General features: G+C 32.9%; 1 protein-coding gene across 2 annotated transcripts in view; it reads right to left on the bottom strand.

Annotated features, from left to right (window-relative positions):
• PHIP (pleckstrin homology domain interacting protein) overlaps positions 1 to 14,563 on the bottom strand; it is a 137,823-nt gene that overhangs the window by 27,418 nt on the left and 95,842 nt on the right. For both annotated transcript variants that reach the window (XM_023223092.3, XM_023223093.2), the window contains exons 23-30: positions 13,865 to 14,096; positions 9,547 to 9,666; positions 7,563 to 7,670; positions 6,842 to 6,966; positions 6,628 to 6,710; positions 3,063 to 3,174; positions 2,835 to 2,896; positions 241 to 396 (exon numbers count right to left, since the gene is read on the bottom strand). In XM_023223092.3, the coding sequence (XP_023078860.1) occupies positions 241 to 396; positions 2,835 to 2,896; positions 3,063 to 3,174; positions 6,628 to 6,710; positions 6,842 to 6,966; positions 7,563 to 7,670; positions 9,547 to 9,666; positions 13,865 to 14,096 (998 nt within the window). The remainder of the gene's footprint in view (positions 1 to 240; positions 397 to 2,834; positions 2,897 to 3,062; positions 3,175 to 6,627; positions 6,711 to 6,841; positions 6,967 to 7,562; positions 7,671 to 9,546; positions 9,667 to 13,864; positions 14,097 to 14,563) is intronic.

Genomic DNA, 14,563 nt, shown 5'->3' with positions numbered 1-14,563 from the left:
CCTCTGGCACTTCTAGGAGGCCCTTATTCTAAAATTCAGCTAACATAACCTAATTTGTAACTGTTTTAAATAGTTAAGTCCTGTGTTAAGATCACATTCAAAAACAGATTCCACTTAAAATGTTTGAAACCATTGACTTAGGAGATTGTGAAAAAAAATTTTTGTTGGGGAATAACAGTATTTTTCCATTACTTTGCATTCTGCCAGTTTTTTTGTATACTCATGTGTTGCTTTACTTACCTAGTGTCATCAACTGGTTTATTCCTGCCACAATTCTTTCACATTCTTCATCCCTGGGATTGGTACCCCATTCTCCATCAAGAGGTTTATAGATTAGTGATCTGCACTCACCATCAGTTAAAGGAACACTGGTACCTAGTTCTTCAGGAAATACAGCTGAAATAGAAAAGCAGATCATTGCAAATATGTGGTAACTTATTAGTATTTAGGTTAGCTTTAGAATGTAAAAATAATAGTCACAAAATTAAAGTATATTTTGTATAGATTTGGTAAATATACTCTTTAACACAGGAAAGTACGTTTCAAGGGTCACGAAAATTTAAATTAATTTTTAAATGATACTGTAAATGATTCTCTAAATAATTACATCTCCAAAATTATACCTGAAAATCTGCTCTGTAATCAAGCTACATGTGCAGAAATCATTTCTATAAAACATGCAAATTTCAAAGTTTTCTGAATCACTTCATAATTGCCATGTTTACTTTTGATAAACTATACACAAGGTAAAACTGAACTAAAGTGACATTTTCTAGAAATACTTCAATCAAAGCTTCAATTTTTGAATGTAGGAACAGAGAATTATGAAAATTGACAAATGATGCTTATGCTTATTACTCATAAATTAGAAGGTATGCTTTCTGCATGCTTGAATCTTTAACAGTTTTAGCTGACAGAATCACTAGAGGGTTACGGTAACCCAAAATCTAGAAACGTGCTAGGTAATTTTTCCTTTAGACTAGGTTTTGGCAGATACACACTAAAAATATGCCACTGTTTGTGTACAATCAAAATTCTCATCACAAACTACAATTAAACTCTATAGGTTCGTATGAATGTGTATCCAAATAGAACAACAACAGTAACCACCCTTCAATATATTTAGGTAGGAAATGAAATAGTGAATCAGTATCACTTATTCATTTAAAAAATATCCAAGGCATTCTAACACCAACTGGCTTCACTGCTATCATATTCACAACAGTTCAATGTGAGTTCAGATTTAAACTTTTTTTTTTAATAAATGAGAGAAACAAAAAGATAAGCCATGTAACATGGTTACAAATTAAGATATTTATAATTTTAACAGCTCTAATTTAGCAGTGAGATAAAAACACATAATATTGGCATTAAATTTTCAAAGTGATAATTCCTGCAAAGAACTAATCTTAGCTTATCAGCATGACCATCTTCTCATTTCTGAGGTCTACGAGATTGAGTTATTTTCTCCAACAGCTATTTTTTCTCTGACTTTGGATTACAATAACTACTGAGCAACTCAATTAATAAAAGATGATTTCTACTATGTTAGAAATTAGATGTTTTCCTCTTTGTATTTTAAAGATCTTATTTTTATCTGCTAACAGATGTTATTATTATTATTGTTGTTGTTTTTGAGATGGAGTCTCACTCTATTGCCCAGGCTGGAATGCAGGGGTGCAATCTCGGCTCAATGCAACCTCTGCCTCCCAGGTTCAAGTGATTTTCCTGCCTCAGCCTCCTGAGTAGCTGGGATTACAGGCACATGCCACCACACCAGGCTAATTTTTGTATTTTTAGTTGAGATGGGGTTTCACCACGTTGGTCAGGCTGCTCTCGAACACCTGACCTCGTGATCCACCTGCCTCAGCATCCCAAAGTGCTGGGATTACAGGTGTGAGCCACTGCGCCCATCCTGTAATATATTATCATTAACAAAATCAAACAATATAGAATAACAGAAAATAATTTATGAAGTCTTTATAATCCTACTCTATAAATAAGCATTATTAAAATCTGGACTATATCCTTTTAATCCCTTTTTGGCTTATTCAATTGTGTATGTGTGTTGTATTTTTTACAAACAAACAAAAATGGGCAATGAAGTGAAAAGAATATATAAACTCCAGGCTTTGGTCCCAATGACCTTTTCTCAGTACAAGGAAGACGTCGTACTCACTGCCTAAGGCTAATTATTAAATCCTGAATGTATCAGGCCATATGCACAATGACAGTTATATTGTCATTATTAATTATATCTTTGTTGAGCTCTTGTGTCAGACTCTACAATAAGCACTTTACACACATGATGCTATTTAATCCTTAAAGCAGCCCTATAAGCAAGGTATTAGCTTAGACGGCTTCAAAGGCCGAGTCCTAAAAAGTTGGGGTGTGAGGCTTTATGGAACTTGCCAAGATCACATAAAAAATGACAAGTCAGGATATGAACTGATGTTCGTCTCACTCAAAAGCATAACCTCTTAACTATCATGTTACACTTTAAGCACTCCGCTAAAGTTACAAAAATGTCTCTGCCTCCCAAATGCACTTTCTTGAATGAATAATAATTAATAAAACAATTTCATATTTTGTTGTAATAAATTAATTTCAATCTTCCCTGTGAGACTATATATTCCAAGTAGGCAAGAGTTATATCTATATTCTTTGCTGCTGAATCTCCCCTACTTCAAGGTGTACAATAAATATTTGCTGAATGAATGTTTTCTATTTGATACTCACAACAACTGTAAGTGATAGCATGTTAGCAAATCTTAAATAATTTCTTAAGAAATTAACTCCATAATGCAGACACAAAAAGCCCAACACACACTTACCATTATTAGGTATAAGCTCCATATCCCAAGGACTCATCTTTTCTGTATCTCCATTGTCCCAGCTTAAAGAAAGAAAATTCATTATATTAAAAAATCTAAATTATTGTATCACAATTTTAATAAAATCAATTATCAAAATAATTGCTTCTGTGTTTATCTCTTAATAGATGGAAAAAAAAAATTCACAGCAAGCCTAGGTGAACTAAAATACAACAAATGTTTCCTTACCAAACATTGTAGCATTGAAACAGACTATCAGGGTACTCAAGTTGAAGAGGTTCCTGGCTTTCAATTGTTCCAAACCACCAGGCATCATCTATGACAGACCTGAAGCGGTCACCTGGCCAAGAACAAAAACTATCTCATTATTCTGAAATGCATGGCTGCTGTCACTGCTTCTTCCTAACGTAAATTAAGTACCTAAACTGTCTGTATGACTTCAGAAGACAAAAAGTGAAACACACACTCCAAAAATAAGTAAGTACAATCAGCAATACCAAGAGAAAAAAGGTATTTAGTAAGCATACTTGAAGTGTGACTTAGCAGTTTTCAATTCTACTTTTTATATTTCATTAAGGTATATAGAAATTCACTTGCTTTAGGCATTTTTACCAATCTAGCATTTTAAATTCATCATTAACACTATACCCAAACTTGTCACTCAAATAAGATTATAATTTAAGTAAGTTCTACTCAACAATTACTTAGTCTATTTTTAATTTCTTACTTTCTGTAAGCAAGTTTTCCCAACCAACAATCAATCAATCAAGACTCTGTCCTAAAAAAAAAACATAAAATCCAACCTGTCTTCCTTCATCTCAATCACTCTTAATACTCACTCACTCTCCCTTTCCTGTAAAAGGAAACAAAAAAAGAAACAAAAATAAAACAACTAGTCTTTTTAAAACAGAGGACACTCCTTGTGTCTATTTCCTTATCCGATTGCTGTAATCGTATTACTTAACCTGCTTTTTCCCAAAGACCTGAACAAGCTATAAATGCTATGGCTTTTTCTTATCTAAATCTTCTCATGTTCCTTCTGTGCCATAAGAAAACTGTAAGTCACTTACTTCCTTTATGCAATGCTTTCCTGTTCCTCAGCTATCACAGTACTTGAGTTTTCTCGTGGCTAGCATAGGCTAGAGTCTGAAAGACTTGGGTTCAAATAATGTATCTGTGTAACTTTGAATATATTAATTATTTTTGAACTTCATTTTCCTTGTCTATAAAATAGAAATGGTGATGTCTACCTCCCAGTAATTTTTGAGTAATGCATTCTATTAAAGTACTCTACATTTCTGACACACAGTTAAAGTTAAAATGAATTGTTAGCAATTAATCTGAATCAGTTTTATTTTTAAACTCAGAAAAGTATCTATGTTCTCATTTTCTTACCAAAAAGGATTTAAAAGTTTATAAAAACATACAGCATGAAATTAGTTAAAAATTTGAAAAACAAGGTAAAAGAAAATGATAAAAAAGAAAATTGGAGCCAGGAGAAAAGTTCATAGGACACAACTGCATGTTGTTGACAGTCGTTCCTCAGATGCATACTAGTGACACTTAACAAGAAGCTACTATATAGTTTAATAAGAAGCATTCTTGACACCACCACAACTTCACACTAAACATAAAGAGTTTCAAAGAGCTGTATCTTATGACCCTATACAGACTGATCATCATGCTAAAGAGGAAGAACTGAATAATGTGTGCCTAACCATAATGAACAGTATCTGCAGAGTAACAAGAAAGTTAAGCAAAGAACCTGGACTACTACTAAAGTCCACCATTGAGAGTAAGCCTTAAAACATTTCTGAGGAGGCGCTAAGTAAAAATTACTAATGTAATTTTAAATGGCAGTCGATAGGTGAATGTATATATCCTCAGATATAAAAGACTAATTAGATACTAACTTCAGAAAACTATTAACCCATAAATTAGAATAAAATCATAATATCCAAATGAGAAAATTATGATGCTCATCCATTTTAACTCTGATTTGTCCAATGTTAGCCATATTACTTTGCCGAAGTTATGAGCTCACTTCTGGAATATTCCTGAACTTTGATCTCTATTATTCGTTCTGCAATTTATTGGCAAATTCAAATCCTTAAAAAATAAAATTTATCGTATCAAGTAATGTATGTGAAAAATTTAAAAAATCAGATGTACCAAAGGCTGATAGCCAGAACCAAGAAAAATGTTTACATCTATTTTAACTACTACTTCTTGACTTACAGATTTCTTCACTCATCAATTTTTGACAGTAAATATCAGAGTTGATTCTTGAAGACATGGGTTTTAACTGACCAGGTCTACTTACACACAGATTTTTCCAATAAACAGATTTGTCCCTCTGTATTGGCAGATTCTACATCAGCAACCAAATGCAGATTGAAAATACAGTATTAGTGGGATGTGAAATCCATGAATATGGAAGGGTCAACTTTTCACATTGGGGGGTTCCATAGGATCAACTCTGGGACCTATGTATGCAAAGATTTTGGTATCCACTGGGGGTCCTGGAAGTAATTCCCTGTGGATACTAAGGGACAACTATAACCTTAATACAACTGTACATAAAAAGTATGTGTATTATATTTAATCCATATTCAATTTTTAATAATGACTATGTAAATACTGCTTGCTCCTAAGCAAAACAGCATATAATGCCTTTCTTATATAATTTTGTTTTCCCTAAAATTAATAATTTTTTTTTAACACTTGGTCTTCAGTGAATTTACAATTAAATCTTTCCACAATCTCTAACAGCTCAAGCTGTAAAAAACATTCTTCAATGTTATTTTCCACGAAGACAAACTTCCTAGATAAGTTATGTGTTCCAATTTTTTCCCCCTGAAGACTTTCCTCTTGAGGGAGATTTGGACTTGCTAGGTAGCTGCTATCCTGAGGTTTCTACTGAATATTACTTGTGATTCCTTTTAACTTTTCCTGTTCTGGACTTCCTGTCTCTTGAGGGGATTCCATACTTTTCCCTTTCTTGGTTTACTCCCTTATTTGATGAAACACATCTTTCAAAACTTCTAGGGAAATGGTACATGAGATGTAAATTTTCTTTCTAATTTCCATGTCCATAATTTTGATAACTTGCATTTTCCTAATTTCTCTTTACAGAGCACATACAAGTTTTCAAAAAAGGACAAATCACCATGCCAATGCATTCCAATGGCACTGAAGGATAGACTGGTATGTCAATTGATGTGCTTTTTCAAACCATACATACCATATACACATCACACCATGACACACACTGGTCCTATATGAAATTTTTAAGAGAACTACACTCATAAGTGGCACATCATCTATATGTAAATTAATGTACCTTAAGTGCCTGAAAACTTTTAAGGATTTTAGCTTCTTTGAGACTTGTTTATGATACTAATTTTAAAGATTATACTAGGATTAACCAATAAAAGAAAAATGTCAGTTTAGCTTTAGTACAAACTTACACATTTTGTTAAGCTTCTTTTGGCTTCAAATATAAATTCTGTTATTAATATTTTTATATAAAAATTTAACTTAACATGTACAACATGGAAAGAAAAAGTCAAATGTAACAGAAAAAAATGTTTGAAATTTAAGCATCAACTAAAGAATTTTCATTCCTAAACAAAACTGAACAATACCTCTGACACAGTACCTTACTTCGCTATTAACATTCCTACAAATAGCAAAAAGATTTCTGATAATCTTTTTCTCAATTATGAAAAATAGTAAATCACTAAGAAAAAAACCACATCAAACATCTATAGCTTCTAAATAAATTACTCACCTATATTCCATCGCCTATATTTTGCATCATCAAATTGTTGTCTCAAGACTAGGAAATCTATAACGTCAGGCATATCATGGTATCTAATTACAAACAGAAACAAATTGATTAGGTCACATACCTAAAAATACCTACAAGATGTTCAAATGTATCTGAATCTTGAAAAACAATCTACAATACTAAGAAAACCATTGCCTCTTTCAACAGTCCTTACTTCATGGTAAATGATCCGCCAGTCAGTTTACCAGTATCAGGATCTAGAAAAGCAAGTTTAAGGCAGCAAAGGGTAGGTAATCCCACTTCATACTTTATGCCAACTATTTTCATAAGTTCTTGTTCCTGAGAGAGACAGAGAATGTAAGAAACTATCTTTACAAAACAAACCACAAAACAGACTGCTAAACATCGTTGAGAAAAAATTTCTTGGTTTAAATCTTGATTTGGATGGTGATGACTGAGTACATGTAAAAATTTACTGAGCTCTATACTTAAGATTTGTGCACTTTATAGTATGCAAGTTACAATGAAATTTTTAATAAGTAAGAAAGGAAAGAAAAATATGGAGAACTTTACTAAAGTAAGTTTTCTATCACCATTCCAAAGACTTATTGGTAACTTTGAACTACTGCTGACAAATCTAGAAATACGCATCAAATTTATGAATACAAAGCTTACCTTAGACTTATTCCCTAATTTTCACTATAACTAAATTTTGTACCCAACCCATAAACTGCATTGGAGTATATAAATTCACTCAAATTGTGTGTTTCTCTGGATGAAAATCAAACACCTGCTACTCTCTAGGACTGCTTCAATTAAACAAGGTATCTTCATGTTGCAGTTTCTCATAGTGTTAATAGTAATCTTTGATACAATTTTCTCCAAAATCCATAATTGTATTTTTGGGGCTATTAAATAATAAATCAATGTCATACCCGTAGTTCCATTTTATGCCATGGTTGTTTTTTGGGATTGATACTATATATTTTATTTTTCCGGGCCATTTCAACATAGGCTTCATGTCCTTGTCGGAAATAATAAACCTAAAAAATAAAGTCATATTAAAACCTGGATGTGTTTCCTTTAATCCAATATACAGGGTATCAGCTGAAATTGCAATGAGAAAATCTAATGCCTTTTGAACTAACAGAAATTATAACATTTTCTCCCTCCTCCCTTATCTCAAGTTGTCTTAACATCACTAAATCATAACCAAAGTGTTCCAAATAACATTACTTTGAATACACACTTACAAGTCAAGATGAAAAGTTATTTTCTGGTTTCACCATTTTATTCTTAAACTCAAAATAAGTTAATCTATATTGCATAATAAAGTTGAGTAACTAGTAAGTTTATTGTCCACTTTTGTCCTTAATTTTTTTTTTTTTTTGAGACGGACTCTTTTCTGTCCCCCAGGCTGGAGTGAAGTGGCACAATCTCGGCTCACTGCAAGCTCTGCCTCCTGGGTTCACGCCATTCTCCTGCCTCGGCCTCCCGAGTAGCTGGGACTACAGGCACCCGCCACTACACCCGGCTAATTTTTGTATGTTTACACGGTGAAACCCTGTCCTTAACATTTTTAGCAAGTGGTTTGTACATATGCAGAAAACATTAAAATGAAAAATGTACTTTCACATATATTTTCATCCTTACACAAATCCTGGTAAGACAGCAGGGCATACATTTATCCCCATTTCATGAAGATCAAATTTAAGTGACTCTTGACTACTGTCTTGGAGAACTAGTACTTGAACATAGCAGTCTGACACCCATTAGTAGAAGAGCGTGTTTAAAAACGCTAAGTTTTTAGTAACATTTTGGGATAGCCACTATCCCAAACTTTCATTCTATTCATTAATACCATTATTGTTCCAGTTGGCTGGAACTTTAAATGATGGAATAGTGCTGAATAATGAAGACCTTCAAGCACCAGCAGTTAAAAAGACAACCTAACCACTTTGAAAGGAAATCATTCAACAAGGAATTACAAACTTTTCTGGCCACGTTGAAATAATGTATTAAAATATAATTTCACATCTTAATGCTGCAGGATGTTAAGATCTATCACTGTACTATACTAAAACAATGTGGTAATGCTCTGTGCTCTTCAAGTCTTATGAGGCAAGTAGGATTTCTAAATAAATTCATTCGGACTGTTCTTTAGAATCACTCTAGCATTAAAGTTTTGTTTTCTTTCTTTTCTTGAAGTGTCAATTACCACTTATACTGTTAATTAGTGTGCTTTGCTAAAGAAGCTTCTATTTTAAGTCCCAATTTATTTATGGTCAATCTGTTGGACACCAGATAACACTGCCTATTAAAATTTGTGTACAAAATAAGGAGACATTAACCTTGAGTAAGAAATGTTGAGACCAGTTCTTACATTTTCATTCTAAATTCACAAGTACATATTCTAAAACAATGGCCTCATCCTCAGTTTCTTAAAAATTAAATAGTATTTCTTATTCTAAGATTAAAGATTTTTTAAAGATCTAATAAACTATGAACATTGTGAGTAAACAAAACAACATTTTTTGAAATAAAATTAAATGAAAATAAGGTGCTAAATTTAATTTTTCCTTTAATATGTTATACATTCAGCCTTAAGTAAGATAAATGAATATATTTTAATTTAAAAAGATGAAGCTGACAATAAAACTCCTCTTATTAAAACATACATTCCTTTTTAAAACACTAACAAAATTTTCATTCTTATAATATTTAGATTTACAGCAGCTTCAACGAGGATTATCATTAGATTTTCCCTCCTAATTGTACTTTCTCCATACATAGATACAAACATCTAGAATGAGATACTTTATGAAACTGATTCAATTTTCTAGAAGTCTATTTCAAGAGCTATTAAAAATGTTTAAAACTATGTGAGGAAAAAAGGATAATTTAAAACTTTTGAAGTACCTCATCGCCCATCTGTGGCACAAATGGACATCTCCGGGGAATAGTATCTGTAATCCATGTTGAAGGCAACCATTCTTCTAATGTCAAACCGTTTTCAGTTAGTTCTCCCACAGCCAATCTCTGACAAAATTTAGAATATTGTTAAGTAATCATCAGAAAAGCATTAATCCACCAATCTACTCTTTAAAATAACTATAAAGATAATTGAATAAAAGGGGAAGGGCACCATTGTACAATATTATATACAGTTGGCCCTGTGTATCCAAGGGTTCCGCATCCATGCATTCAACCAACCTTGACTGAAAATATTTGGGAAAAAAATTCCACAAAGTTCCAATAGGCAAAACTTGAATTTGCTACATTCTGAATACCATGTTGAATCCACACAAATAAAATGATGTGTAGGCACTGTATTAGGTATTATAAATAATCTAGAGATGATTTAAAGTATATATAGGAGACTGTGTGTAGGTCACATGCAAATACTATGCCATTTTTTATAAGAGACTTGAACATCCCTGGATTTTGTTATCTACGGGGTCCTGGGACCAATATTCCATGACTACTTAGAGATGATGATCCTTTAAGCAACAAAACACTTACCCTGGAAAAAAATGGCAGCAGTGGCAACAGAGTTATTCAATCTCTCCAAATCACTGTCTACAAAGAGAACTAACTAGAAGCAAAACCCAAAAATCCACAGCCAACACTCACAACAAGGTAACAAGATATCCCCACAAACCCCAAAGTACAAGCTCTGTGTATTCTCCTTTCCTTTCAAAATGCTATCAATTTTATAAACATTCCATATAACAAACCAAGATACCCTAGAGTTTTTTTTTTGTTTGTTTTGTTTTAATCCTAGTTATAGTAAGTTAGAACTAAATAAGGTATTCTCATAGGAGCTGAGTAGTGCAAGATGTAGAAGGCTAATTGTTTCCATAAGCTGGATGTTATACTTCTACACAGCATGAGAAACTATGCCTCTGAGAAAGTTCCTTAACTTTGCTGGTCACCCACAAGTGGCCACAATGGTCTTGATGTTGTTACCTTAGACTCAGAAAAAAATGAACTTTCTAAGAATATTTGAAACCTAGTATTTTTATAAGTAAAAAAATGTTATGCAACTGATTAAAGTCTTTTGCGAATCACATGTAAAACATTAAAGATGATTGTACACTAAGACTGCTACATTTTACTCACGTTTTTTTAAAAACAAGGTACTGTAATTATCACTATAAAATAATACTTGTTTACTAAAAGAAGTAATGCCATAACATGATATCAGAGAACACTACTTGCAACAGGTACTACTACTGCTTCCCAACTATAGTAGTTATCATTTTCCTCTTTTTCCTATTAGCCACACCATACTGTTTCTCAGTCAAACACATCAAGAGCACTACCCTGAAGAGTTAGGGTGAAGGTCTTTGATATTTACTATACGTGAGATGGGTTCATTACAGAATTTTAGGTAGAAGCATAGTACGATCTCACTTATATTTTAAAAGGATCACTCTGGATGCATCAGAACAAGGATTGGCAAATCATGACCCTTAGGGCAAGTCCAGCCTGCCACAATTTTCATAAATTTTTATTGGAACACAGCCATACCCATTTGTTTATTATCTATAAATGCTATTATGGCAGAGTAGCTGGCCTTCTGTAGAAAAAAATCTGTCAACCTATGCTTTAAAGAATAGACCCTAGGAAGAAAAAGGGAGAAGCAGGAAGACACATGGGATGCTACCACCGTAATATAAATGAGAGTTCAGGGTGATTCACACCAATGTGATAGCAGCGGAGTGGTGAAAAACAGTAAAGTGCTGAATATGTTTACAATTCATTAGATAATTAATTCCCTGATGGACTAGATGTGGACTATGAGAGAAAAAGAGGAATCAAAGATATCTCCAGGGTTTCTGGTATAAACAACTAAGAGAGTCATCACATTACTGAGATAAAGAGGGCTGGAGTACAGCGGGTTTGAGAAAAAAGCTTGGTAAGTAAGTTTTGTAGGTGTTAGATGTGAGGAGTAAACTGATATCCAAACAGTAATTTGATATATGCACAGTTATCAAATAAAGTAGCCATTATGTTATGCACTGAGTATATCAGAGAGATCCCACAACCCAGGAACTTCCACTGTGTTTTATTCAGAGCAGTTCTGATTTTACCAGTTTTGTATACTGAGGAGCTAAGTTTGTTTGAAAAGGGTTTCCTTTGACTAATAAAAAGGAAAAGACAGAGAGTCTGAAAATCATAATTCTAGCCTCAATATGGACTATTAATTGCTAAGCAAGTATTTCTCCCTATAAGGAATTACCTATGTTCAATGAGGAAGCTAACAACTTTTACACCAAGACAGGTAAGTTGTATATTAAATAAGAATAATCGTATGTATGACTGAAAGACTTTGGCATCACCAAAAATCATTATGAGGACAAATCTTACAGCCCAATAATTCCTGAGGAACTTAGAATGTTTGGTTGAGGAAGATTTCTGTCACTTATTAATTACAACCATTAAGGGGTTAAGAATGCATTGAGTATTCTTTAAGATTTCCAGCTCCATGATTTGAAGTTTTTTTTTAAAATATGGAAAGCATAAATAATTTCTTTCCTTTCCAACCATGGGAATGCTTCTAGGCACGGCTCAAATCGTATTTCCTCTAGGAAATCTCATCTGAAATCCCAACATAAGAAGACCCTGTTTAAGAAGGGAAATACTTGTATGTTTATTCAAGATAACTAGAGGACTAGGGAATAAGAACAAGTCCATCTACTGTTACATCACTGATAGGCATGTAAACAAAATTTAAACTAAAGGGAATACCCTCCAGCATCCTAACCTTACCATATTTAAAGTGACCCACATAATTCTATTGGCAGAGTCATCCCATCACAATACTTTGTCACAACAACACAGTGAAATTAAAATATGCCAAATGTTAACAACAGATCTACACGTGCCAGTGCATGAAGAAGCCCATGGTATTAGTTTGAGGAAAATTATCAAATTAAGGGGACCAGATGAAGCAAACTGTACTCTTGGGATGAAAGAACTGTTCTCACAGTGACTTATCACTGCAAACCTCAAAAGTTTACCAAAACTGTCCTGAGATGAAAAAGAATATTTACCTTATTAGCCAGACACATGGCTAAATCAGTTTTCTTTAACCAATCTGTCTACTACATATATAAAATAACAAATCAGATTACATTTATCATCACTGACAAGGTAGAAAAGAAAAACTGTGGGTAACTGTGTGGCATTCTCTTTGGTAAAGTTTCTCCAAACAAAAGCAAAAGAGGCAACAAGAAAAATAGCAGCTGTGGAATCCAAATTAAAGTAACTCATAATTATAAAGCTGAAACAAGAACTCAACAAATGTAGATAAAATAAACACTTAAAACAAAACAGATATATTATATTCTTATACATTTTGAAAGCTCTGTGGGAATAAAGACCCTACGGTCTCCCACTATTTAATTCTACAAATGACAACTCATACTTAAATGGCAGAGGTTACAAACAAATCTTCCTTTTAATCAAATACTGCTTCCCATTTACAGTCTTTAGGGAAGCAGAAAACATGCCCCTTGTGTTGTATTTACTTTAGAACAAAAATTAAACAGCTCTCACTTTCATTCCTATGTTAAAGAATTTCAACTCCATACGAGGTGACAGATATTCTTCATATAATATTTCTTACATTCTCTGTTTTCTCTCAAATTGTCCAGACTTAACTGTGGTCATCAAATCAATACTGCTACTGACCAAAGGACTGAAAACTTATGGCTCACACACTTTAGATTAATGAAGGAATGTTACAAGCCCATCTTACCCCACTTTAGCTTCATATCTGCCTTGGGATCAACTGTCACAAGTTGTGTCATTTCTACTCTGTCTGATGTTCCTCAAAGACTTTGTTTATTTTCAGCAATAACAATTAACAAGGATGGTTAAACATAAAGGCAATTCATAGACTAATATACTATATGTTTTGTATTATTATGTATTTCACATAAATAAATTCCACCAGACTGTCAAGAAAAATCTGATCTTTTTAAGATTAAATTTCCATATTTAGAATATGGCAATTTTGTAAGTAAATACTTTTACATGCTAAATATCTAAAAACTCGAATAAACTAAACATATTTAGGTATACTTTTTTACTACTATGTACTTCTGAGTTTTTTCTATTATTATTTGCTGATACACTTCAACAATGTTTGTGATCAATTGTACTTCAACATGTGTGCTTTAAACTGTTTCCCTAGAAAACACTAAATTTGTAATTTTAAAAACCAAACCTTTTGTTTTCTTTCTTTGGGCTTCTTTTTCTTTGGTGATATTGGTCCATCTTTTTCTTCATTTACTTTTTTCTTTTCCTTTTTAATCTGTTTTTGCTTCTGTTTTTCAGATTCTTCTTCTTCATCTGAACTGCTTTCTGCTTTCTTGGTTTTATTCTTAGGAACTTTCTTTGGTGGCTGCAGATTAATTCCTGCATCTGCTGTCCAGTCAGAGTAATCACTGGAGTAGTCACTAGAAGGACAGAAGGGATTTTTAGATAACACACAAGATAAAATTTTAAGACTTGTTTTATAAAAATGAAAAGAAAGATTATAATAAAGAGAAATGACAGAACAAATACTTAAACTAACAAAAAAATACTTCCCTAATTTCCAACTCATCTTCAAAAGTTTCTTAAAATTCTACAGGCTTTACTTAAATATTGCAAAAGAAAAAAAACCTCCCCCAAAACCTGAAGATACATAAAGACACAACTTTAAGTGAAAAAACAAATTTAAGTACCTTCCAAGATTTTAAGAAAAATACTGACTTCTGAGTGTTGCATATGTTACAAATTCTGTGGGTATATAAAAATAAGGAAGAGGGGGTCACTTTTCTCAGTTCTAGTGACAGCAAAAAGATAACCCTGGAGAGCACAGAAGGTGTCAACATTGAGGAGATATGGGGATTCCTTTTTTAAGAGGAAGTGGGAGTTCCAG

Source organism: Piliocolobus tephrosceles, chromosome 5 (genome assembly GCF_002776525.5).
Source record: "Piliocolobus tephrosceles isolate RC106 chromosome 5, ASM277652v3, whole genome shotgun sequence".
NCBI lineage: Eukaryota > Metazoa > Chordata > Mammalia > Primates > Cercopithecidae > Piliocolobus > Piliocolobus tephrosceles.
Note: the sequence above shows the minus strand (reverse complement) of the source record. Positions and strands in the feature narration are given on the sequence as shown.